Source organism: Aphelocoma coerulescens (genome assembly GCF_041296385.1).
Source record: "Aphelocoma coerulescens isolate FSJ_1873_10779 chromosome Z unlocalized genomic scaffold, UR_Acoe_1.0 ChrZ, whole genome shotgun sequence".
NCBI lineage: Eukaryota > Metazoa > Chordata > Aves > Passeriformes > Corvidae > Aphelocoma > Aphelocoma coerulescens.
Window position 1 is genome coordinate 34,478,076 of NW_027184085.1, and position 27,348 is coordinate 34,505,423.

The 27,348-nt window shown below is 38.9% G+C and overlaps 1 protein-coding gene across 4 annotated transcripts in view; it reads right to left on the reverse strand.

The window, feature by feature from the left end:
- Window positions 1-27,348, reverse strand: part of TJP2 (tight junction protein 2) — a 63,873-nt gene that overhangs the window by 9,844 nt on the left and 26,681 nt on the right. For 3 of the 4 annotated variants that reach the window (XM_069002340.1, XM_069002341.1, XM_069002338.1), the window contains 12 exons: window positions 12,141-12,194; window positions 10,058-10,182; window positions 8,144-8,246; window positions 7,113-7,686; window positions 5,507-5,610; window positions 5,211-5,364; window positions 4,121-4,229; window positions 3,869-4,008; window positions 3,308-3,374; window positions 1,980-2,130; window positions 1,115-1,223; window positions 211-421 (listed from right to left, as the gene is read on the reverse strand). In XM_069002340.1, coding sequence (XP_068858441.1) covers window positions 211-421; window positions 1,115-1,223; window positions 1,980-2,130; window positions 3,308-3,374; window positions 3,869-4,008; window positions 4,121-4,229; window positions 5,211-5,364; window positions 5,507-5,610; window positions 7,113-7,686; window positions 8,144-8,246; window positions 10,058-10,182; window positions 12,141-12,185 — 1,892 coding nt within the window. In that variant the 5' untranslated portion in view covers window positions 12,186-12,194. Of the gene's footprint in view, window positions 1-210; window positions 422-1,114; window positions 1,224-1,979; window positions 2,131-3,307; window positions 3,375-3,868; window positions 4,009-4,120; window positions 4,230-5,210; window positions 5,365-5,506; window positions 5,611-7,112; window positions 7,687-8,143; window positions 8,247-10,057; window positions 10,183-12,140; window positions 12,195-15,268; window positions 15,338-27,348 lie in introns of those variants that run through there. The other variant, XM_069002339.1, reaches the window with a different exon arrangement.

Here is a 27,348-nt window from a genome sequence, read left to right on the forward strand (position 1 = left end):
TTGTCTCCTTGCATAATGACATGGTTCTACAATCCGCAGTTTTTACAGGCACAATTCTTGTAAAAGTGAAGAAAAAACAATTCATTCATTCTTGTAGGGGGAAACAAAAAGGAAGACAGGTACGACATAGGAAGGAAAAATAACCTGGCGGGGGGGAAAAAAAAAAATCTTACTTCTAACAATGGGTAGGAAGACATGGTGCCATCTTACCTGCTCTTATTTGGAATGAGACCCTTTTCCAGTTCATTTCCAATTCTCACAGCCAGCCAATTTCCCAGTTTGCCATCATACAGTGTATCAACTACTCTAAAGATCTCCCCTCTGGTGAATGCTAAGCTCTGTGGTGACTCTTTTTCACACTCAAAGTGACTCCTGATGAAGAATGAATCTCCTCTGCCACAGGCCATGATGTCTCTGTAGACTAAAACAAGACCTTCCTTTTAGTTTATATGTTTTTACACTTGAAAGAAAGATAAAGCTGTGGTTCTAGCAAATACAGCTTTGAAATTCTAAACGTCTGCTCAGAAAGATGTAAAAAAATCAGACTTTCATTCACATTCACTGCCCTACACACACTTATCAGGAGTGTTCCATACTTGTATGTGTACCGCCCTTACAGCGCTGGGGCACGGAGGTACTTGCACATTCCAAATGCAAAAGGCAGCTATGGTACTACAGTCTAACAGTCTCTTTCCTTTCCCCAACAGGAAAGCAAGAAGCTTTGCTTGCTCCTTAACTGCTCACGAATAAAACTGTCCATTTGCTGCTGACCAAACCCCTTCTGACTGCCAAGGCTCAGCAGAAAAGGAATCTGCTAACAGCAGATCTTCTCCCAGCTGCTACAGACAGAAAAGCAGAACAAACAGTACGTTACCACTTCTCAGGATTAAGAGTTGCTATTTGCTAATAATGAAAGACATGGTAAGTACTCTGAAAAACACATCACACATGCAGCACTGTATGTATGGAATACAGCTATCTTCTCAGCTAGTGAAAAGAAGAGTAACTAAAATGCTATCAAAAACAAGTGCAAGAGAGATTATTTGTGGTTTCACTGACAAAACGCAGCTTAAAAGCTTTGTAGATACACATACATTTTTTTCAAAGCACCTACCTTCATATTTGCTTTGAGCCAAAATTGTCACAGTTTCACCTTTGGGAATTTCTAAGAGATACAAAACAGCTTCTTCCCGAACAATACCTCTGAAGTCTTGAGTGTTTACCTACATACCAAAAAAACCCCACAACAACTGAAAAATCAACAATAAAAAGAATAACCACCGATTTTTCTTTCATCTGAAAATATCTTAAATATTCTCTTCCCTTATTGTTTTTAAAAAGTTAATACAATTTTCACTTGTGAATATTTTATTCCAGCTATTAACAGTAATCTTTCTGAAATAACAAGGTTCTGGTTGAACACTGCTAGATTGTTTCTTCAACTTTAACAGCTTCCAGAAGGGGCATGAGAAAAGAGGTAGAGAGAAAATTATATTAAAAAATCCAAATTATATTATAAAAAATCCAAATTATTTTATAAAATCCACATTCCATGTGGATTTTTAGAAAAAAAGCAGAATGAAGGGATTAAGTGGCACAGATGATATAAATCAGAAACTTGAAAATTAAATCACCATAACCCAAACAAACCGGAGAAAGATGAAAGAAAATTACGATGGCCCCAATTTTTTCCCCCTCTAAGATTAGGAAGAAACATTGTACAAAAAATTTCTTGTCCCATCTTGCAGCATTTTTCTTGATTAATATTTAACTACTCCTTTCACAACATTATAAACAAACTAAAACTTGGTATACAATTCTCCTTCAAAAACCCATTTCTGTAAGATCCCTCCACCATATATACACCCTTCCAATGCAATAATTTGATTTCCCAAGCTCATAATTTCTCCCATGTTTCGACTAAGAAGCAAACAAGAGTATAAAGAAGTTATTTGCACTTCAGGGACACATACTCATACCTTAAGGATCTGATCTCCTTCCTGCAGTCCTTCCTGATCAGCTGAGGTACCTTCTTGAATTCCAGCAATAAATATCCCTACATCATTTCCACCAGCCAGTCGTAGACCCACGCTGTCCCCCTTCTTGAATCTCACCATTTTTGTATTAGGACTACAAGATTTACAAACAGAAAAAGGAAGTAAGCTCAGATATTAAGCATACAACAATATTAGGATGCCAAAAGAAAAAAAATTGCAACTCCTCAACAATATCATATTAATAATATTCTTATGCCCTTTCTTTCACTATATAGGCTGTATTTACCCAGGTAACTCTTCCGTGAAGGCAGGAAGCAGAGAATCTGCATTCTTCAGAGTGGAAAATGAACTAGGTGGAGTGACTAAGTGGCATGCACAGACTTGACTGAACCGGGAAACAGGTCCCTGTTTTTGAAGCCCCGAAGTAGTTCCCTACCTACTGTATCCTCTCTCATATGAACACCTGTGGTTTTTGTGAAAACAGACTGAGTTATGAGTAATCATACTCATTGTTTATTCTTCTGTAATCTAAAGAACTGTCATATGAATTAAACTGATTAAAATATTTTCTTTACTGTTCAACATGTTTGTTAGAAGTCTTCAGATTTTCTTGTAATGAGAAATATTTCCAAGTATAATCTACTGAAATGTTAACAATCAGCCCTTCCACATTGCAGTGGAAGAGACTACTGGACTAGGCTCAGCTTTTTTGCTGTCAGAAAATGCCTGAGTGACCTTCCAACTCAGAGGACACTACTTATCTGTCAGCCATTCTCAGTAATACCCTAAGCCTGTATTATAAATTCCCCTTCACCAAAATAATCACTTGATTAATTTGCACATCAATGACAACATATGCAGGGTCCAACCCAGAAAAGATCTGAGAAGCAAATCCATTTAAGAAAATACACCAAGCTACAGAACATTTTCAAAACTTTAGGCTTCTCCTTATAATCCCAACACTCCTATTTCTTCAATTTCTGTATTTGGAAACTCTCAAAAGAACACATGTAAATTGGTTTCCTATTAATAAAAGTAAAATAAAACAAAACTCTTACATATGTTCCCATGCAAGCCCAGAAATACATGGTGTTCTATGCCTTTCAGGTAGATTCCAGGCAGATGTTTCTAAAACTAAGCTGAACTCAAATAACATCAGTTAGAAGCCATGTCACCTCTTTTCAGCATTAAGCTATAAAGGGAGTATCACTCCAAATGGGAGAAAGAACACAGACCCATGCAGCCAAGAATCAGGTACTGGTCATTGGAAGAATACAGAGTGCAAAAGAACTCAGCAAGTGCCACCTTACCCATATATCGCTTCGTCTTCTGGGCTGGGTTTAAGAATTGTTCGTGTAACTGCTTTTGGCTGAGGCACTAAATGTAAAAGAAAGACAAAAGAAGTTACAGAGATATTGAAAAAGTTAAAAATAGCAGCAAGTATAGCTATCAGATAGCGATCAAACCCTTAATGCCAAAGATTAACACAAATTTAAAAATCAAGCATGTCTCACAAAAATTCATTTATTTCTATTTTTTTAATTCTTGAGAAAGAACAACAAGTTCAAGAAAGGGATATACAACTCTTTCAGGCAAGCTAGATCAGACTTTATTCGTCTGCTTAGGCACTAGGCTAACAGCAGGTGTTCTAGGAGAGTATTTGCTTTTTTCAGGTAGTATTTCGAATAAGCAACTGCTGTCAAATAATAGCAGGTGTTTCTTCCTTGCACCACAAAGCAAAGACAGACCTCTTCTCTGTGTGTCAAGGTGGGGCTGACATGAAGAGCATACCAGCTTTGTCAACGTGGTTGAGGGAATAGGCATTCTGTGGCCAGGGGAAAAAAAGGCAACCAAAGCCTTCAGGTTCTCACCTGCTGGGTCATCTTGGTACTTCAGTTCTTTGTTTGAGTCTACAGCTGTAACAGCAGGAGTAGCAATGTCACCAGTTGTTTTGAATGGAGTAGGCGTTGCTCCCATTCTGGACATCCTACTGGAGGGATCCTCTTTTGCACTAAAAGAAATAAATAGAAAAAAAGTGTCAGGAAATCAGATAAGAATGCATGTATTTGAACAACTTCTTTGATAAGCATGATAAAAGTGAACTAGAGAAGACCCATTCTTACTTTGGTTTCTCTTTCAGTTTTTCATTGGATGAATGTGAATCTAGATCAGAATGATGTAATCTGTCATCTTGAGGGGAGAATGATCTGTTTGACTCTATTTCAGAAATATCTGTAAAGAGAGTGGCAAATCAAGAAATGCATGATTTGTTTAAGTAATCTGCTCACCTGATCACCATGTGCATTTACAAAGTTTTCACATACAGGATACACTGAATATTTCAGCCCACTCTTGTTTCAAGTTGGATTTGACAAAGGTTCAAAAAGTGCCTTTTAGTGCTTCCACCCCTCCACCCTCCCAAAATATTTTAGGAAGGCCTCACACAACCTTTGAGAAATACACCCACATCACACAACTTCTTTGAGCATACCACAGTTGCATTAGCTAGTGTTAGCAGGCTTTGATTTGAGGTGTTATGGAGATTTCCAAACTGAAGACCACCTTCACATCAACAGTCCTCACATCATTGCCCTTCAGTGGCAAAGGAAACAGAGTGGCCCTCGGATTTGAACTGCACCTCAGACTTCACACTACAGAAAGTTCCACCTCATATTCTGACACCAGAAAAGCAAGTATCTTGTTTGAAATAATATAACATCCTGCTCCCCCAAATATTCTGAGCCCCTCCCAAAGCAAGATAATGCTAAGAGATACAGCTCATACACTTGTATAGAACAGGTACTAGGAATAGACACCAGTTATCCAGGGGCTTGTCCTGATATTTCTTCCCTCCATTTGAATGCTGCCATGAATGTTAATGCCCTCAGAAGCAGAGACCAGTCCAATGCATTTGTTTTCAAATTTTTTATTAAAGCATCTGATTTGCTTGTTCCAAGAAATAAGACTGATTTTGCCAGACCAACATTGGTTCTTCTATCTCTGCCCCTTCCTAAAATGTAATTATATGGTTACTACAAAATTATTTTCACCTAAAGAAAGGGGACTTGATGCTTAACAGACTATTACTTAGGTTTGTTTGTGTTGCATTATTTTTCTTAAAGAACCTAATATCACTCTACCACAGCAAAACAATATAAGGTCCATTTTGTCCTTGCACAGAGTCCAGAACTTTGGATCCACATTAAACCTCACCATCCATTTCTGAGTCACTGTCGTTCAGCGAAGGAATGTTGAGCAGTGTCTGCTTTCGGTCCCTGAGAACAACCAGCTGGAGTTTCCCACGTGATTTCTCAATCAATTTTCGGGCATCAGCTAAAGACATGTTCTCTGTCACTGTACCATTGATCTGGACATAAAAAGGCAACAATAACAAACAAGTCCACATTGTGCTCAAGTTTAGTAGTGAACTTGACTATAACGTGACTTAGTTCAGAATAACCACCAAAACCAGTGCCTGCCAAAGTGCTAGCAGTAAAACCAGAACAGACCTTGAGAATGATATCTCCTTCATGAAGGTTGCCATCTTTGGTTGCTAGGCCAGTACGGGTCATTTCTTTTATGAAGATCTGACTTCCAAGACGGAGTCCATATTCTGGAACCAAAAAGATAAGGCACTATAGCTTAAAAGATGAGCAAGGATGCATTTTTAAAAAAACTACACAGTGCACATGCATCAAACACCATTATACCATGAGAGGAAAAAAAAAAAAGAAAAAAAATAGGCCTAGTAAATCCACTTCACCCTAAGCTGAGTCTCTGATATCTGTGCTGCCATCACAAGATGAACAAGCAACAATCCAAAACCAATTACAGTTGGATGATTGGTCTGTACCTCCAGCAGCAAAATTACACCTTTGTTCTGGAGCTGCTTATTAACATACTGGACTACCTTCTCTCTGATTCATATTTTTCATGGCACAGGGGGAAAAAGGGTCAAAAGGGCCTAATAGAAATATTTATTTTCATCAGTTACTGCATGCTGACCCTGTCCTATCCATACTCCAGAAAATGTCTTGGTTATTTCAGGCAAAGAAATTTTTTTTACTCCCCTGCCCCCTTTTTACCCTGTGATCTAAATTACTTGGGTCAGTATATTTGCTATTTAAAATGAAAGGCGACATCCTTAAAAAAATGTGCATCCTAGAACAACAGAATGTTGTTCTCCTTTAAAAGATCACAACATTTCAGCAAACCTGCAATGTATCCCTATGAATGGCAGAAATTATTACAGTATAGCTAAACATAAAAGTTAACAAATGCACCTTAAATTTCTCATTATTTGTATACCTATCTGAATTATCTTTACAAGTGGAAACTTTACATGCAGAGGAAGGAGAGGAAGAAGGAAAAAGGACTGTTGCCAGACTCAATGAAAAAAAGAGATTGACTCCTGCATATGAAGTTTAATTAGCAAAAATTTTTTTAAAATTACAACAGGGCAGAATAGGAAAAAGCCCAACAACCACAACCAATCCCTCCAGAAATAAACCATCACCTCCCAAAAAAAATCCCAAACAGAAAAGAATGCACAACCTAATTTCGGACATGCTTTCCAGCACAAGTCTTTATTCCACAGTGAAAAAAAGATCAGGCTTTTGGCTTTCATTTATATACTTCAATACGCAGCAAAGAAAGGCTGAAATACTGCTATTTCAGTATTTCAGCTGCTGCTATGTCAGTATTCTTTAATGACCAGAACCAAACAAACCTGATTATTAAAGGCAGAGTCTACTCCTCACCCTTTCTTAGCAAACCCTTTTGTAGTCATGCCAAATGTAATCTGAATCATGATCAGATCCATGTTTTCCATCAGAACCAGAAGAAAAGGGCAGAGAAAAAGAAAAACCAAGGACACAGTGGCTTGAAAAGACTGAAATTATGTGGGTGAACAAATCTTTGTTCAACGGTAAAGTTCAAGGTGCTTAGGAGAAAGCATCCCAAATCAGCCAGGAAGAATGAAAGAACAACTTAAACTCAGTTAGAAAAGTCAACACTTAACCTGTAAACGCAGAAAGTAATTCTGCTCTTCTCCTTTCCCCACCAAAACCCACGTTGTATTGAAAGTTGATTCCTCTCCTCCCCCACTATACCCACCTTCATTATGTCTGCCCTTTGTTAGGAGAACACTGATTGGTGGATCCTGCGGTCCAATGTATTCATGTTGGTGGTGTATTTCAGGTGAAGGACTGCGGGAACGAAGCCTGTCCCGACTACGACTCCTCACTTCCCTCCCATATCTAGGATCAGATAAAGATCCATGACTGTAACTGGGTGGGCTGTAGTCTCCTCTGTAGTCCCGTTCATAGCCACCATCCCTGTCGATGCTCCTTCCCCTGCTCCGATCTCTTCTGTAGTCTCGATCCAAGCTCCTGTCAACGCTCCTACCACGACTTCGATCACGGCTGTAGCTGCATTCCCTGTCACGGTCTCTGCTTCGGTTACGCCCTCGGTCTTGCTCATCTCTATAGCTCTGATCCAGGCTGTTTCCCCAGCTTTGGCTGCGCCCTCCGTTCCCACTGTGCCAGCTTCTCTCACTATAGCCACTTCGAGCACTTTTGCCATCAAATTCTGCATGGTCATCCATTACATCTAAAGCTCTGTCCTCATAGTCAAGGGAGGGGCTTCTCTTCAGCGCAGCAGCCTGCACTTTCCTTGGTCTTTTCACTACCTGTTCAGTACAATATGAAACAAACAAACAAACAAACTCCTATCAAAGATCAGAATGTGAAATTGAACAGATGAATATTCTTCATGTTTCAAAGAGAGGTTGGGGAAAAAAAGAAGAAAAAACAATCTTCTATTTATTATTGGACAAGATCTATTGTATGCAGGACATAATTTGTCTCACATAACTTCTATTTTGTACCACCCATTATCCAGTAAAATAAACATTATAAAATAAACATTTTATTCTCAGTTTTTCAACAAGATAACTTTGTGATACTGTTGATTAACTCCCATTCGTTTCACCTGCAGAAACGATGTCTTTGTTTTATTTATTTTGTACTTTGTATCTGGCAAAGGACTGCTTTGCTTTATGCCTTTAAAGCACACTTTATAGAAGAAAACCAAAATCCTGACTGGTACATACCACTGCACACTGAATACATTTGGAATTTACTTACGATGGTGGCCACTTTTCCACTTTTCCTAAGCTGCTGAACTGCAAAAGAATGCAGAACATTTTCCATCGGGGTCCCATTAACGATGACCACTCGGTCATTTTCTCTGGAAATGGGGAGGGAGATAAAAAAGGAAAGAGAGGATTTAAGAGGAGTCTTCATGAAAACGGCAGAACAAATTTTTCTTTTTTTTCAGAGGGAACCTTTACATTTCATTCAGTTTAACAAGGAGTTTTGCTTTAAAACTGTGTTTGCTATATAAACACTACAATATCTGAATATTAGAACTAATATCTGAATATTAGTTTTCAGTGCACCTAAAAACCAGATATTGAGCAGCACTATTTTTGTGTATATACTGTGTTCAGCTTAAGTACCTTGCCATAATGTTTTTTAAAGAACATTTGTGATGAGTATTAAAACTTCTTTTTTAATTCTTTCAGGACTCCTAGTTTTTCACACCTAGTGCTAGACTTCTTTCACATAAGAATCTCACGAAAGCTTCAAACTGCTGCAGCCATACCAGTATTTAGGCAAATATTGACAAGTACAACTGCAGGACATTTTTCTGAAAGCCTGGTGTTCAGGTCCCATCTACTCTGTAGAAAGATGATTGGGAGGAAAAAAACCCCAACAGAATTGTAATACACAAAAAATCCTCCCTGCCCTAAAACATAGGCCAACTGAGATCACCAACTTTTCTGTTCCGATCTCCCGCATATCAAATAGACCACTAACACCTAACTCACGTAACCCCCTATGAGATAGCCCCATAACACCTATTAATTTAGCCCCATAAAATTCATAAAGGCATTTCAATGCAAAAAGCAAAAAAGGTTAAAAAACCTCCAAATTACCACTCCTCATACTCCTCATACTCCTCATGTTGGTTTATCCTAGTGACTACTCAGTCACATAATAGGATTGTTTCACCCTTACACTCTCAAGGTTAGGCCTGTATTCCTTGATTTGCTGGACGAGCAGCTTTGCATTCATTTTTCTTCATGTGTTTTGTCTGAAAGTGCCCAAATATCTTGGTATTCCCTTGCCAACAATTTACCTATGATCTTTCATAATTTCTGGACATGATTTCATTCCCAAATCACAAGTGAATTTGGATGACAGTGGTGGTGTGCAGGGATCTCTGCTACAAAATGTCAGATTTTTACATTTGTGTTAAAAATGTACATTCACCCTATTATTTAGCAACTCAACAACAACTCCCATGTCAGCCATTTCATTATCTGACCAAAAATTAATGTTTGCCAAAAAGGACAGAATCTACTCTCTTGAATTATTATTACTGCACAATTATTTGGCATTCTTTCAAATTGTCTAGTCCTCATCAGGTATTTCAGGTCAAAGGATGAACAACAGACGTAGGATAGAAACTCTCAGCCTACAGATTTTAAATCGTTTGTACATGATAGATGCTGCCTCACCAAGGATGAAACTATCAGACATACAACAAACTCTTTATTTCCATAATCTTTTCTTTCAGATATAAAATAAATATTTAGCAAACCTTCTTTGGGTTGACTTAAGTCATTCTTAGAAACTAATGACTGATCACTAAACATGTTTACTGGAGGAGGAACAAGGAGGATATTTTAAGATACTAACTATTTCTACTGTTTCTTTAAATTAAATGCAATCTTGAAAGAAACATACTTAAGTGTTAAAGACTTCAACACCACTGAAATTTAATTATCTTGCCAAACAGCAACTAATACCTCTATGTAAAGTTTACTTGTTTAGGTTGCCTTGGGTTTTTTGTAGAGAGACATCTAGATTTTCAAGAGGGCACCAGATCTTGAGGCGATTAAATCACCAAAATTTCAACCAAGTGTTTCTAAAGGTTTTATGTACTCTACAGCCATGCCCCTCAAAATGCCAGATAGAGAAAAAAGTGCTTACTGAAGTAATCCATCTGCTGGACCACCTGGGAGAACATCCGAAATGACTATTGATGTTTCACCATTTTCAAAATGAGGGTTATCTCTGCCGCCAGAAACTGCAATCCCAAATCCTCGTTTTGAATCCTTTACAACAAAACCAAATATAGCAAAACTTGAATACATTGACTGGAATTTTGACAGGGAGGAACATAAATAGTCCCACGATGGCACTCTAAGTAGGTATTAATTAAAATATGACAGCTGCATGCAGAGTGCTACAGAAACACACTATCTCTAGATTTTGTAAGAAAGATTTAATTTACACATCCATGTAAACATGATGACAAGTTCCTATTTTCTAAAACCTCTACAGCCTTATGATTGTTAGTAATTAAGGAAAGAACTCACTAAATTTGCCTGCATTTTGCTTCACCATCCCACAGGTTATTCATACCAAATTTATTGTTAGGTGAATCTATTTTGTTAATGATGCTTGGGAAAGTGGAATAGCTTTCCCAGGATCTCATCTTCATTATGATTGCTAAGTAGTTTGTGATAACTACTTCTCAATCAAAATAACAAGATTATAGTTGATTACAAAGAGCAAGTAGTGAACTTATTGTCTATAATCATCCTCTGTCACAATCAGCTACTTTAAATACGTAAATTATGTCAAACCTGTCATCATAGAAATAATACATCCATAGAAGTCCTAAGATGGCGTTCATAAAATCAAAGAAAGGTTTTACAGAATGCCAAGGAAGCATGTCAATAGCTCTAGACCTGAGAACTGTTAGTGTAACTGACTGCTGACAGCAAGGTGAGCACAAAACCACACAAGTTTAATTTTATCAGCTATTTAACATACACATCATATCACTAAAAATTACAAATTATGCTTTTTGAAAAAAAAAGTTTCAACATAGTGGCAAAGTAATACATCAAATTAAAGTCATACTTTTCCTCCAACACCCACTCAGCATGTGTAGCTCATAATATGTCACCTCGTGTTCCACTAATGCTGATAGTAAGTGATTATTTCTTTGAAGAGAAATAAAGCAACGTGGTTTTCTTTTAAAACAGCACTTCACTTGGTGTACCTTAGTTTTACAGGAAGCAGTTTGATGCTTTACACCGAAACAATATAGATTCAAATAATGGTAAAATTCAAAGGTAGTGGCTGACACAGCAAGTCCAGTAGCCCTTTGCCATCTCAGTAGCCTGTCTCTTTGGTAAAGAAGTGATGCTAATTTACAGGATACCTGGAAATTACAGGTCCTGCCTACCTCTGTAACCTAAAAACCAACCCTTTCTCAACCATACTTTCTCACATGAAACAAGCAGTGTAGAAAAGATTGCTATTTCACCTTGGGTCATCAAGTTCAGTTCATTGCAGAAGACATGAAAAAACTTGGGCAGCTCAGTACAGGCTGCTCACTGAACCCCATCATCAGAACAGCTGGGAAGACCACCACCACTGAAGCCAAAATGCACACCTGGTACTGTGGTGTGTCAGCCTAGCTATTAAAGAACACAGACAGAAGTGCTCTATTTTCTTTAATTCAAACTGATTCCACTTGATGAGATACTTCCTCTTTTCTTAGAAAAAAACGTTGAAAGTGACACCTATAGTCCACCTGTTTTATAAGTTTTAATGACAGTGTTTTGCCACTGGGTTCTACACTAGTAGATATTAAAGTATATTACAAAAATAAAATCAGTGGAATCCTGTTCAGTGATTATTACAAAGCTTGGACATTAACCACAACCTGCTTGGCAGAACCATCTGCTTTATTTTTAAGACTCTTCAGTAATGATTTTAGCTATGTGGCTGACATGTGGTATATTATACTGTCATTATAAAGACCAAACAGTAGCAAATATAGCACTTAAACTGTTAATTGAATTTACTCTTAACATTAAAGAGTCACACTATTTTACAAGCAGCAACTAAGCTTTAAAATAAAAACATATCTGATTTGGACAAGTAATTAATCCTATTCTAGACTCAGATATGCTAACAACATCAACTGCAAAACATATTCAGAGTAAACCAGTGCTTGAATATTTGAAAACTAAAAATATAACAGGCACTCACTCACCTTTTGTAAGGTCACTGTGTACTGTTCCCATATCAGCTCTTCCATGCCTGGGGCCTGTTGCACACAGAAACCAATTAGTAAAACACACAGTATGTAACTATTTAACTTAAAATATGAAATACCCCACTAAAGCACAGGTTTAAAAATAATACACATATTCTAATATTTTGGGAGAATTCGTATGAAATTTATGTATTTCAATTAATGATAATTTTTCTTTAAAAAGGCAAAAAATATTAATAGGTCCAGGGTGGTACAATCCCTTCACGTTTCACTGATTTAACAGCTCATTCTGATTTTCTGGAAAAGTCTTATTCAGCAAAAGCATTTAATTCAGATCAACTAGCATTCTATAGCCCTGATTCAAACAACACATAAAATACTTATGGAAGACCTTTCCATCCCAGTATGCAGTAAGATTAGCAGTTGAAAGTGAGGTTTTCAAAATGAACTAGACTTCAGATCTCTTGCTTCTTGTTCATGTGGTTTTAACAAATGTTTTGTCCACTATTAATTTCATAACTAAATATTTAGGTTCCCATCAAGAAATTATATTTTACAGGAAAACGCAATATATCACTATATAGTACAGGTATAGCCATTTCTGTGACACTTCTCAGAAACTTTTTTTTCCCACATTTCCAGTTAAAACTGATCATGAACTGATCACTTTATCTTACATGATATAACCTGAAATCTTTCCAACGTCACAGCCCAAAATATAATACAGAATAATCACCCAGCTATGATGCACCATATAGTACACAGCCAGCCCCTTCAGTGTCTGCCCTGTAAAACCAGGAGAAAAATGAGCCACATTTGACACACTGCAAATATTTCAAAATGGAAAGCATCCATTGCAGAAGAAAAATCCAGACATTGCATAAGTATATGCATGCACATACTCAATCCATAGATTTTATTTGCTTTTACTGAAAGTGGTCTTCCTTTATCTCAGAAAATCAAATTTCAGACAGAAGCTCAGTTCAGGTCTTTTTAAGGCATCATAGGGAGTACTGACAACTAAACTCCAAAACAATAGAGAGAGAAGTGACACAAGAAGGGTATGCCTGTACTTTAAGGCATCCCTTGCATTTTCAGAGTAAGACTTCTGGCAGTGCAAAACTGTTCAGCAAGCTATGGAGGTTATTTCTCATATGCAAAAAAACTCCTTGATGCATAGTTCCAGTTGATTCTGTGGACCCCAAAGAGGAACTAGATTTACATTTTCCATTGCATATTCACTGTATTGAAAAACAAACTTAGAAATAAGTCCTGCTCAGAGATCCTGAGGGAATATGCAAAACATTCAGCATTCTTACCAGGAATTTTACAACACTGAAGAGTGCTAAATTTCCACTGTTCTGCTAGAAGATGAACAATGGAAATCCAGTTTCCAGAACCATTGGGGTCTAATTACAAATAGATGTACAAGATGATGGCTTATATTAAAAATAATACATATAAGTAATTATTTCTAAATTTTGACTTGTCTAGATCAGACAAGAACGTGCTGAATTACATAGTGAAATGATCTCATATTACCATTTAACCAGCTAACATGTCTAAGCTTCCAGCTATCTGAAACTGAACTCACTAGATATATTCCCTTACACAGAGAGTCTTTTCCACAAGTGAAAAATTCCTCCTTAACTAAGCTGCTCTTTTGAACAGCTGTGATGCTGCTGTAAATGGAAGTAGTCAGACTAGGCTTGCTTGTCTAGCATGTAGGAAACAGTTTACCTACTACTGACCCTTCCTACAGTCCTGCTTTTCTACATATTTTTAAGCTCTGCAAAAAATGAGTCTGTGCTAAAGAGGGGCCTCGGTGTCATTTAAATTCCAGCTGACTTCACTGAATAAAATTCTACAGATGAAAATCAGTACCAAATGATGGGTAAAATTTGAAGGACAAGCAGGTGGATCCAAATTTTGTAGAGGATGGAAAAGATTTTCCATCCTCCTCTTGGAAAAAAGCCTCAACAACTTACATGTAACATGAACATCACTTAAATTCAGTTTGCACTGTATGCAGCTCCTACCAACACTACCTCCCAGCCAAGAATACTGAGGCCAGCTCTGAGAAGGTGCAAGAGTAAGGCAAGGCAGAATGCAGTCGTGGAGAGCTTACTACCCATGGGGACAAAGACAGGCCTGAGAAATGACTGCTTATTCAGTACCACACTGCAGGAAAAGGACTGAGGAAAGCACTGTAAAGATATCAGAGATGGATGTAAGGGTATGAAAAAGGAAACTTAAGAAAATTTCCTTCCAGAAAACTAGGCCTTCCATGAGCAGTGGCATAAGTATAACCTTGTGCACAAGTGGAGAGATGTATCAAAGCATCAGAAGCCTACAGAGTTAGGTTTTCTTTGCTCTGACAAATAAGTCTTATGGTATCTGGTCAAAAAAATAAGTAGTAGAATGAAAGAGAAACTACTGCCTACAGACACTAAAATTAAGGTCTTTCAAGATGCCAAGCCTATAGTATCATCTCATTTGTACCTACAAAAAGTTCGTCATAGTATCAATGACTATTTCAGGTACATTCTGGGTAAATTTTGGGGGTTTATTTTTACCTTGAAACTGTTACTGAAAACTAAACAAAAGATAATTAAGCAATTCACCTTTAAATTCGCAAGTATTTGTTAAAGTAATCCCTTTTTTGAAACTGCTCCTTGGGAAACTGTCTCCCATTTGCTGTACACTATCAGGGAAAGAAAGCACATGATGTACTTGCAAAGCTGATTTTGTACAATGTAATTACCAAGACAACATGACTAGTTCTGCTGTACTGGTAAAGCAATGCAGGCTCTGCAACACAGTTCAGAGAACTGAATGGTCACCTTGGAAGCCCGTAAGGCAAAAACAATCTCTAAACAATAATCTCTTTAACATTATAAAGTGTACTGCTGCTTGCCATTGTCATGACGCTAACCCATACCGTCAGATTAATGGAGAAGATTGAGAGGGAGGGAGAGACTACAAATGTTACAAATCATCAGACGGGGACTTGATCAAAACTAATATCTAAGTCTCCACCCAAATTGCAAAATTCCTGTACTCCTCATTTAATGATGTGACTCTCTGAATGCATCAAGTGATGAGTTATGAAAAGCCTTCATCACCTTGCCAATTTCTTCATACTTCATCTGTAAGGAAACACAAAGGGATCCTGAGCAGCTTGTGCATCCCTTACAGGATCGCAGTTTCACTGCAAGATTGCACACCAAAACACTGGAGAGAGAAAGGCAGGCAAAATGGTTAAGAACCCCACCTCCAGTTACTAACAGTAACTGCTTTACAAGTCCACCCAGGTTTCACACAGACAACAGGCTACCTGCAGTAAATGCAAATTATTGTAAATAGCTAATCTAAATTCATTAGGGACTATAGTCAGTCCATCTCTAATTAGAACACTGCAGTTGGGATTTGCTTAAATCTGTCTAATGCTCATATACTACAATGACAGGTGCTTTCTACATACCCAAAATAGACTGCTCAGCAGAATCTTTGGCAGGAAACTAGTCAAAGTGCTAAAATTGCCTGTGTGCTACAAACAGGCAGCTGTTGCAGCTCTAACTGACAGAGATTTATGCAATTACTTGCTACTGAGAGATCACCGAAGTCAAACTTCATTCATGCTGAAAAAAGAACAAAACCAGAAGACGTGCCACAACAATTATCTGGCAATAAAAGTGAGTTGGAGAGGGGAGGGATACATGAGGGGAGGAGGGGAAGAAAAGACAGAGCAAGATGCAACAAAAAGCAACTCACGTGCCCTTTCAAAATCCCCAACTTTTTGACTGCATGTGACCACATTCTCTGCAGAGCTTGAGCTGTCTTCATTGTTGCAGGATATAATCTGTGAGGGAACGCCGCACATCCCGTCTTTTCATCTGTTTCCACCACTCAACACGGTTATGTAATTCTAATACAATCGTGGCCTACATACTCGAACAAATCCTGCCATCAGTTTCACACAGAAACACACCAAAACCACAGCAGGGAAATGTACTGTGAGTTTAACTAACTCCCAGTTTAAGAGATCCCAGGAAAATTCAGTGCTGTAATCTTATGTTTGTTCGTTTACAAACGAAGTGTCAAAAACAGATCACTATGCAGCACCTTATTCTTCTTCCAAGCATATATGGGTTCACCCCTCCAGGAACCTAATTTAAACTTAAAAGAAAAAAGGCTTAAGAAGCACAGTGCAGATGATCTGAAAATTCATATACTGACTATAATGTTTTACAGCTTTTGCAGAACTGTGTGGGCTTGGCTCTAGCAAGCAAAAAGAGAAATAGAGACAAAATTATAATTGCTGCAAATAACAGTGTTTGCCATCAAACATTCAGTAAGGTATTTGGAAGAATGATAAGCTAATCGTACAGCCAAACAGATAGGGTACTTTATTGGAAAATAGGTCAAGCTATCACTCCCATTTATGCTGCATGAATGCTGTGAAATTTAAGCCTCAAGTGAACTTTTCCCCTAGACTTTATGTAAGTTTTACAGGCAGTGAACAGATAGGAACGCATGCCAAGTTTTGTACACAATGCTAACTAAAAGCTCCATCCACAGATTTCATTTTTCACTAGTAGACCAATTTTACCTGCTAAAGAGCATTAATTCAGACAGCAGTGGAAAACATGAAGGGTTGTGGTTTTGGTTTTTTGGTGGGTTTCTTTTTTGGGGGGAGGGGAGCCACAGACGGACAATGCCTGTGTTCAAGTTCTTCCATTCAAAATGAAGGCTGAATTCAGCATTCTGTGTTTTGACTGTGACCCCATCTCTGCACAAGCCAGCAGAACTAGGATGAACAGAGGTTTGCACTTTCATCACTGAGCTGCCAAGAGTGAACACCAAGGGGATCCAGGAGAAGCACACTGACTCTAGCCCCTGACTCAGGCTACGCACTTGGATGTGAGTAAGACTTTTATTAGAGTTTGGTCAAAATAGTTTAGAATGGTTAGAATCTCCATCAACATTTCTAAAGAGCAAACACATTCCTCTCAACAGACTCACATTCACAGCTTCCAAAACAGTTATTTATTTATTTATTTTTACAAAAAGGGCAGGAAAAAGAAACAAATATAAGTATCTCTTTGAGACTTCTCTAGTCCTATTTTCTTAGCTTTTGTTTTCCTCCCCCTTGCCCTGAAAAAGCTTCAAAAGCACTCCAATTAGAGAAGAAAAGACCATGATGACATAGAGAATAAAAATGGCGAAACATCATCTGTGACCTGTTGCAGTTGTAACAGCAAGGACTCTTCTTCTTGGTTTTGGACTATCCTTTTCTCTAAAGGAACATCATGAGAAAAACAGATGGATTGACTCCACCAAAATTTAAAACAAAGTTTTTCTGAAAAGAAATTTTAAAAATAGTCAGGAAAGTTAGGAATGTTGCTGCAAGTGAAGAGACCAGAGAGTTAACAGAAAGATGCAGGTATTTGCATTTGGATATTTCATTCTGAAGGAAAACAGTATCTCCAGAATAGGAATACCTCAATTCAATTCTTTTGAAGTGAGATAGAAAAAAATTATTATTTTTTTAAACTAACAAACAAGCATTGTTCCAGACACTGTCCTTCCCCCTTATCTACACGCCTCTTTACAAAAAACAACTATAAAGGGAAACTATAGCCTAACTTCACTCCTAGCCCAAGATTACAAAGGCAAATACAACCCTTTTGCATATCACACCTATTATCCAGACATTTAAAACTGAAACTCCTGCTAAAAGCAAGCTCAATTCCAATGACAGATACACACTCTGGTTCTTTCTGGGAGTCTATTCTGACAATAAAATGTTTGTGAATCATGTGGGGAAAGAAAACTAAGCATGAAGATCTGTCTTATAAACTGGGAATGTGAAAAGAAAAAGAGAGTTCCCAGAAAACTCCATAGAGCAACCTCAGGATGTCACAACAAAATCTTACAGCAGCAGGCTGCATCTCTCCACTCACCCTGGTGGAAGTTTTACACCTAGCACTATGTTTTGATCTCTTCCTCTACAGACGAGGAAGAAAAAGGGTGTTTTCTCACACATAATCTATACAAGCAAGACATAATCTGTTCAAGCAAGCAGAAAGAACACCTGAAACGGTCTTCTTGGCTCCATTATGGAATAACACAAAAAAAGAGGTCCTTGCCCTCCATCTTTTCCTGTTCCCCTTCATCTGCTGCTATGGACATAGCACAGAAACCTTGAAAGCTGAGTCTAGGCTTTCCCTAAATACAAGACTCCTACAATGAAGATGATCAAGAACTTCAAGCTTAATGGAAAGCTACTCACTTGTAAAAGACAGGGAGCCAGGGACTCCTCTAGCCACTGATAGGAGCAGCCAGGTGGCAGGACTCCAAAGCTGCATCAAGACATCAGTATTCCTGGTCTCAAAGACCAGGTACACTATCAGAGGAATCAGAAACTGCCCTTACATGTCACCTGCCCTCATAAAGGCAATCATGACAGACAAAAAGAGACGGCCCTAGATTTACAGGCTTTCAAAGATCCTGATTCACTTCAATTTCTGGATGACACTAAAGAAATGTTCTCTGTAGAGAGTGGAGGCTCAGTGATATGAGAAGCAATCTATAATCAGTGTGTGGTGTGAAGGACCACACCTCCTCTTTTTCAGCTGAATGCCATAACCTAGGTTATTAAAGATGTCTACAAAATGATGATGATGTAATACAAGTTGCACAGCCAGAGCTTGCCAAGTATTCTTAACATAGTGAAAAGTGGCTGAAGAGGAACAGGACCTTACCCAGGACTTTCCCATTGAGTGAGGAAGGCACTTGGAAGAAGGCTCCAGCTGATGTGTTCCCATGAATTATCTGTATATGATACAGCAGATCTTTGACTAGGATCCAGGAAAATGAGAAAAAACTACTTGTACCCATGGATCTTTCACAATACAGCCAACATCTCACACAAAAGGAGGTACCTTATTTTCTACCAACAAATGGTCTGATTCAGAGAAGCATATCCTGTTTTTCATATAGGTTCCTGCACCAATACAGCAACTCCCAGATCCTCCTGAAGGAACAGGTTCCCAGAATGATGAATGGCTTAGAATATAGAAAGAGAAGTGATAAAAAATAGTTTGCAAAAGATATCCACTAGAAGTAATACATAATTGTTCTTCAACAATGGCAGAAACTCCTTCTCTTTCCTTCTAGGGGCATGAAGAAGACATATAAGGGACAACTCCATGTTAAAAGATCATCAATTCTACTTTCCCATTCCAGTAAAATCAAAATGGTTGTTAACATCACAATGGGCTATATTATCAGGATGCAGGAAGTTGGGGGAAAAAAGTCACATACTGTACATGTAAGTATACTTCTGCACTGGAATAGAAATTTTTGAAGAAGAAAAAAAAATTCACATACAAATGAGCTGTGCAGACAATTCTTTCTTCCTCTTCCCGCTAAAGGAGAATTATCAGTTACATTATATAAGGTTCGCTTTCACCCAAATTACTCAACAAGAACAAATATTAATAAAATACTTTTGCTCTATTGGCAAGGTAACAAACACATTCATCAGCAGCTGGGTTCAGTGGAAGTTGTCCCTGCTCATGGCAGGGGGGTTGGAATTTGATTATTTTTAAAGTCCCTTCCAACCCAAATCATTCTGTGATTCCGTGTATTATCAGACTTCGTGTGAGAAACATTTTTTCTACAAAATGCATATAGAAACAGCAATCTGCAGGCCTGCCTAAAAAGACCTAAAGAAGACATAAATTGAACGTAATGTTTGTAAAAATTTGTTTTTCATAGATTTGGTTAAGTTGAATGTCACTACACACAAACACAAACCATTTTTCATGTAAAAGACAAGTTACTGTTTAAAGCTTTTCTTAATCGTCTTTCACTCAAAAGTTATACCATTCACTTGCTATAAATTGTAAATTCTATCTAAAACAGTACTGGCAAATACTGCATGAAGTACAACAAGCGTATTCTGGGCATTCACAAACCAATCTTTACTTCCTAAGTTTCATGAAAACTTTTAAGATGACCAAATGAGAACTGTTAACTAAATAATAATGAAGGGGTCTTTTGTTTTACTTCTTTCAGGAATAGTATGAATCCATCATGACAACAATGCCCACAGTAACTGATGTTGTGCTCAGCACTATTTCACTATGAATTTTGCTTCCAGTTAGCAGAACTACTACTTCTTACAAAATACCCAGTACTAAACCTCTTAGCTGCAGCGCCAAGCGCGTAAGTTAGGTTTCTTGACTTCAAGTCAGGTAGCCTACGTGTTGTGCAAGGAAGCCAACACACAGATTTTCTCCATTTCTGTCAAATACAAGTCTTGCAGGTAAACAGCCCCTGTAATCGGAAAACGGGGGTCAGCCTTCTCCCATTGTGGGAGGTTTTAGCCAGCTAACAGATGAGGGAAAATTCCAGGGTGGCAGAACCTGCATTCATTTCTACCTCTTGTTGCACTACAAATGCCTTCCAGACTGCAAACTGAACCAGAATCCACTCCTGTCCAGAACAGGAGAGATGAAGGGCAACAGCACTGTTCACCAGGCTACTGAGAATATTAATTGACAAACACATCTAGGTCTCATTTGCATTGTAGCCCTGATATTAACATTCACTGCATAATGCCCCAGATCTCCCAGTGCTCAAAAAATGGTTTAACGAATAAGCCCAAGGGGATGGAAAAAGGTTGCACACACAGAGAAGATCTATGCTGATCTGGATCTTTGACAAGTTGTGTGCTTTTTAGTGCAATATATCACTTTGTCCAGCTCACAGCATTTCAATGACAAACGATGCCTAAATGTAATGAAGGAAATCACACAATCAGCCCAGGGCAGCAGCCCCTGCAGTAGCATTCTTCAAATGGCTCACAGTGATGAAACAGCACCCCCAGTTGAGGGAAGTTTTGCAGAAATTTGCGCAAGCACAGGAAAAGAACACCCATCAAAATAGAGGCATGGGATTTGAATTTCATAAATATTTAATTTTTCTACAATTCCAAAATAGAAAGGGACTAGCCCTGGACACTGAAAAGAAGACAGTAAAGAATGTGGCATTAGGCATCCTTTTGCTGGATTATGGCATACTCTGGATAGGTTTTTTTGTTTCAACTCTATTAAAAAAACCACCTAAATAAAAATGGGGAGGCAGCACATATAAATATCTGAGCAATGCATACACTAGACTCTTTGGGGAAGGAAAAAAAAGAAACTTGTTTTTCAGGGAATTTTTTTCTGTTCAAGACAGTAAGATACTGTCTAGAAAACTGTATTTCCTACATATTTTACCCAAACATTACCAATTATATTGAAAATTTTCAGAATGTGGGACAAGCACTTTTAAAGGAAGACAAGGGAGAATCAGGATTTTCCTAAAATATTTTGAGGTCAAGTCACAATCACCTTAGAAATAGCTTATGAAAATCTAAGGTGGGTTGTATTTTTTAATCTGTTTGTTTGCTTGCTTTCTAGGTGTTTTCTTATTCTTGGACTTGTCAAAGTTTCCTTGCCTCTAAAATTGAGCACCTTTGGAAGTTTCTCACCAGACCAACACTCCTTTTCATCTTTGACTATGCAGTTTTTTCTTCCCCAACACACAACTTCTTAGGCTGGGTACAGCTTTGCGTGGTATGAACTAAACAAATTCTTTCTGACTGTAACAATTTCCACATTTCTCCTGCTCATTTACATGCAGCCCCTTGACTCACTCTGTGAGTTCTGCTGTTTAGTTCTTAAAAGCAAGCCAAGACAGCTTTCTAAAGCCACAAAAACATGCTCATTTTTTCTCACTGAATTACTCTCTTGCCATTTCTGTGAGCTGAACTGGCAGGCCAAGGGAGATGGCAGAACAAATATTAGAACTCTGCAGCTAAGATCAACTCAGACAACAGATTTTTAAGGATGTACCAGGAAAACAAGATTTTATGAAAGAGACAGGTTAAATCATAGAATCGTTTAGGTTGGAAATGTCTTCCAAGATCATTGAGTCCAGCTGTTAACATAACATTGCCAGGTTCTCCACTAAACCGAATCCCTAAGAGTATACTTACACGGCTTTTAAATACCTCCAGGGCTGGTGACTCAACCACAGCCCTTGGCAACTTGTTCCAATGTTTGATAACCCTTTCTATGAAAAAAACATTTCCTAATACTCAATCGAAACCACCTTCTGGCACAACTTGAGCCTATGTCCTCTCATTTCGTCACATTTCATTGTCTGGCAGAAGAGACCAGCCCCCAGCTGTCTACACCCTTCTTTCAGGCAGTTGTAGAGAGCAATAAGGTCATCCCTGAGCCTCCTTTTCTCCAAGCTAAACAACCCTAGCTCCCTCAGCTGCTCCTCACAGCACTTGTACTCGAGACTCTTCACCAGTTCTGTTCCCCTTCTCTGGACATGGTCCAGCAATTCAGTGTCTTGGAGTGAGTGGCCTAGAACTGAGCACAGGATTTGAGGTGTGGCCTCACCAGTGCCAAGTACAGAGGGACAATCCCTGCCCTGGTCCGGCTGGCCACTGCTGATACGGGCCAGTATGCCACCGACCTTCTTGGACACCTGGGCACAGCTGGCACATGTTAAGCTGCTGTCACCAGCACCCCCCGGTCCTTCCCCACTGGGCAGCTTTCCAGACACTCTGCCCAAGGCCTGTAGCACTGCTTGGCATTAGGATCAAAGTGTAGGACCCATCTTTTGATCTTGCTGAACCTCATGCTGTTGGTCTCAGCTCATCAACCAAGCCTGTCCAGATCCCTGTACAGAGCCCTCCAACCCTCCCAAAGATCAACACTCTTGCCCAATTTAGTGTCATCTGTCCAGATCATCAATTAACATACTAATCAGGACTGGATCGAGTACTGAGTCCTGGGGAACTCAACTTGTAACTGACAATCAGCTGGATTTAACCCCATTCACCACCACTCTTTGGGACTGGCCATCTAGCCAGGAACATGGAAATAAAGAAACAGATAAAAAACCTTTTGATGGAAAAGACATGAAAACAGAAGTTCCCAAGTGGTTTTAAGTGGCTACTTAAGAGTATGAGAAAATATATTATACATGTATTGATTGTCCCACTCTATTCTGTGCAGGTGTGGCCTCACCTCAAGCCCTGTGTGCAGTTTTGGGCACCACAATACCTTGATATCAATATTGTATATAAAATATACGAAAGATATAAAGCTATTAGAAGCGTGCAAAGTGGGTCACAAAGATGGTGAAGGGCCTTGAGGGGAAGCCGTGTGAGGAGCAGCTGAGGTCACTTGGTCTCTTCAGCCTGGAGGAGACTGAGAGGAGATCTCACTGCAGTCTACAACTTCCTCACAAGGGGAAGAGGAGGGGCAGGCACTGATCTCCTCTCTCTTGCGACCAGTGACAGGACCGAGGGAATGGTCAGAAGTTGTGTCAGGGAAGGTTGAGGTTGGATATTAGGAAAAGGTTCTTCACCAAGAGGGTGGTTGGGCACTGGAACAGGCTCCCCAGAGAAGTGGTCACAGCACCAGCCTGACAGAGTTCAAGGAGCGTTTGGAAAATGCTCTCAGGCACATGGTGTGACTCTTGGGGATGTCCTGTGCATAGCAAAAAGTATTTATCTACATATATACGCACACTAAATATACGTGGCACAGACAAGCAGAAAGCAAGCCTGCTTCCTTCCCCCCCGCTGACGCTGCATGTTACAAAGGCTTACAAGCACCAGGAGCAGCGTCGCCGCTTCCCGCTGCGTTTGCCGCGCACGTCCCCGTGCGGAGCAGGCAGCACCAGAGCCGCGGGCAGCCCCCGGCCGTGACCCGCAGGGGCGCGGCTGTGCCCCGGGGCGCCGCCAGGGGGCGCAGGAGCACGGCGGCGGCACCGCACGCTCGGGCACTCCATGCTGGCGCCCGAGCGCCTTCCACCGCCAAAACTCGTAGAAGCTAAAAAAAAAAAAATTACCGAGAATTCCCACTAGGCCAAAATCCTATTTCAAAACTTTCCTCTCATAGTAAAGATGACAGAAAACGTGATGTTAAAACAAATTTGTATAGGTGCTTTTTGTTTTCTTTCTTTCACCTCAAGCCCATACCCTATCATCAAACAGATTGGGGCTGTTTTTTTTGTTTTGGCTGTTGTTTTTTATTGATTCCGGTTTTATTAGGTGCCTTTTCACCACATTTATTTCAATAATTAATTGCACTGTTTATTAAAAGGAAATAAACATTTCCCCCATGCAGTTTCATGTTCTGGAAAAAAAAAGAACATCTGGTATTCCAAAGATAAACCATGCACTAATGTGGACAGAGACACCAAGGCACCATGAAACTAGGTACCTGAAAATTAGCAGTTACATTTTAGCACTTTGCAATAAAAAGCATAGTTACACAGTAACATTTTCAGAGTGAGGCTTTTTCTTCCAAACTGCTTTTCACCTGAACTTAAGCAGTTCACACTTACAGAAAGCACCATGAGGTCCTTCAAGGTCCTGATTTTGCTAAAGAGTAATTTCTCATTACACCAGACAAGTAAACAACACACACAGGGATTTTCTAAAATTACTTCACTTGTATTTCACAGTGCTTGTGATCTCTGCCAGTCAGAGCAATAGTTAATAATTTCAATTGAGTATGCAGAAATTACTAGGATTGCATGGTGCCTTCTTAAAATAGTGATGCTTATCGAACAAACTATTCTTTTTAGCAGGAGATTCACATTCTCATTCCCTCTCTAACTATTGTGGAAGGGGGTTACTAGAAAAGCAGTCACCAGAACTGCTTTGGTGCTACCGGGAGCAGGTCATCATTTACCAGGAGCAGGTCATCATTTACCATGATCAGAAGCAGGGATGGGGGCAAAAAGCAGTATTTATGCAGCAGAGTGTAACAAGTTCCAAACATTAAAACTCAGCATCAATTTACAACCCCCATACGTTATGACAATTAAGAGTACACACGCAAAACTTTTCTGGGATGAGTGGAAGGCACAACAGGACTAGTCTGCACTTGCTACAGCTGAATTCTACTGCACTTAGATGCATACATATGCATCATCAAAAACCAGTACAATACCCCACTACAAGTGAAACAAAAGCCTGTTCAAGATGAAGAGGGCAAAAAAAAGAAACTGACTGTATTCAAAACCCAGCTGCAAGGTACTCAGGTCTTACCTACTGATAACCTAAAGCTCAAAAATTCAGCTTAGATCTATTCCAAGAGCAAGTTCTCTTCTCTATCTTTGCCCAGCAACAGTTCTGTCACTGCCCTGGTAAAATTGTTCCAGTGCTCCCGCAACAGGAAGCAATCAATTATTCAAAATTTGTGAGGGAACAGCTTCAATTGAAATAGAAAACTACCATTTGGGGAAAAAAAAAAACAGATCCTACTTCCCTGTTCCCCTCCCACCTCCTCCCCAGTTAAGTTATTTTAATTTTTAGAAAACAGTTTCTGCCTCTTGAGAAACAACACTCTAGCAACTAACATTTTTTTCATCAAAGATTTCTTCTTTTTCACATATTGCTTCACAGAGGATAGCCAGAAGCTGTTTTTCCAAGTGTTCTGGGACATACAGCACCAGTCCAGTGGAGGAGCCTTGGAAACAACAATTTACTTTCCCATAGGTGTTGAAGGGGCTCTAAAGAAAACAAACCTCACCTCACGAGGCACAGCATGTCTTGCAGTAGATTTCTCCACCACCCTTTTTTAAAAAACTCAGCAAGACTTGAGGAGATAACAACCTGGAAGCCAAGTGATTTCAGCTGAAGATCAAAATTAATTGAAGTAAAATGCTGACAGATCATTATACTTGAATGTTGGATATGTGTATACACACTGGAAAGTGGAGGGTTCATTTGCTGTTTCGTTTCCTGAACATTTTTCCTAGTCTTCCATGCTGTCACACAGATTATGGTGCTAGGAATGTTTTTTTGTACACACTACAAGAAGGTAACTGCTGAAGGGACATTGAACTTTCAGTTCACCTGACCAACACTGGCTTTAAAAGCTATCTCTGACTTAGCCACTCCCATTCACCTTAACTGTAAACCTAGTACATTACTTTACAGTCACACTGTTTCTGGACCTTCTCCTCCTTGGGATGCCCACACAAATGAAGTCTGAGAATCAGTGCTACAGCAGATTGTACACAAGCTGAGTTCAAGGGGATTTGAACTTGTCTTGGCATAATAAAAAAAGAATTTAGAAGTTTGTTCTGGTGTGCTTGCAGTATCAGGATTTGATGGTGAGGTAAATTAAACTCAGTAGGTACACACAATCGATTTCATTAAGCTAGATTTCATTAAGAAAAAAATTAAGGTAATGGTGAAATAAAGTAAGTGCAGCCACCATTCCTGGAAGTGCCTCACTTCATGAATTATTTATTCTCTGCAGCTTTTACTCTTGGGGCATCTTAAAAAAAAAGACATTAAAAAAAACCCTGCTGAAGCACTATATGCATTACATGGTCCAAAGTTCTAATTATAATTTTATTCAACTTCAGCAGTACACTTTGTACAGCTACTGTTTTTGAATGCTTTGTCTTCCTGAATCTATATGCAAATAGCAAATCAAGCAGTAGAAGTGACCAACTCTAGCATCAAGAGATTGCTCTTCCCTTGGTTATTTAACACCTGCAACTCTGGAATCTGAGAAAAACAAGCTGGGTACCTGTCTATTACTTCCTGCAACTGGTTTTTAAAAGGCCAATTCATTATCGGGATACAATCCAAAACAATTATATGTAATCATCCAGGCACAATGCAAAACAATTCAAACAATGGAACAATTGTTAGCTTCCAAGCTTCATCCCAAAGCAGATTTTCTTTCCCTGTTAAGGTTTCTAGTAGCCTTTGTTCTCACTCTATTAATAGAAGAACTATATGCCATGTTCTTGGAAGCATTTTACTTTTAGTCAAGCATTCCTATGTGTATGTGTCTAAGTATGTAATCTTACTACACACTGTCACATTAGCTTTATTTCCTCGGCTGAAGGAAATAAACCTGAATATAGCTCTGTGTAATGTATAAAATTTAATGGTACATTTGATCATATCTAAGCCTAAAACCCCATAAAATTCACACCACACATTGCATTTCATACAACTACCAATGCTAACACAAACATCAAACTGAAGGTCACATTGACCAAAAGACACCAAAACTCTATAAAATCAAGGTGTTTTGAGCTTGAAGTCATACATTCAGCATCATTCATATACATGCCACAACAAACAGCTTGA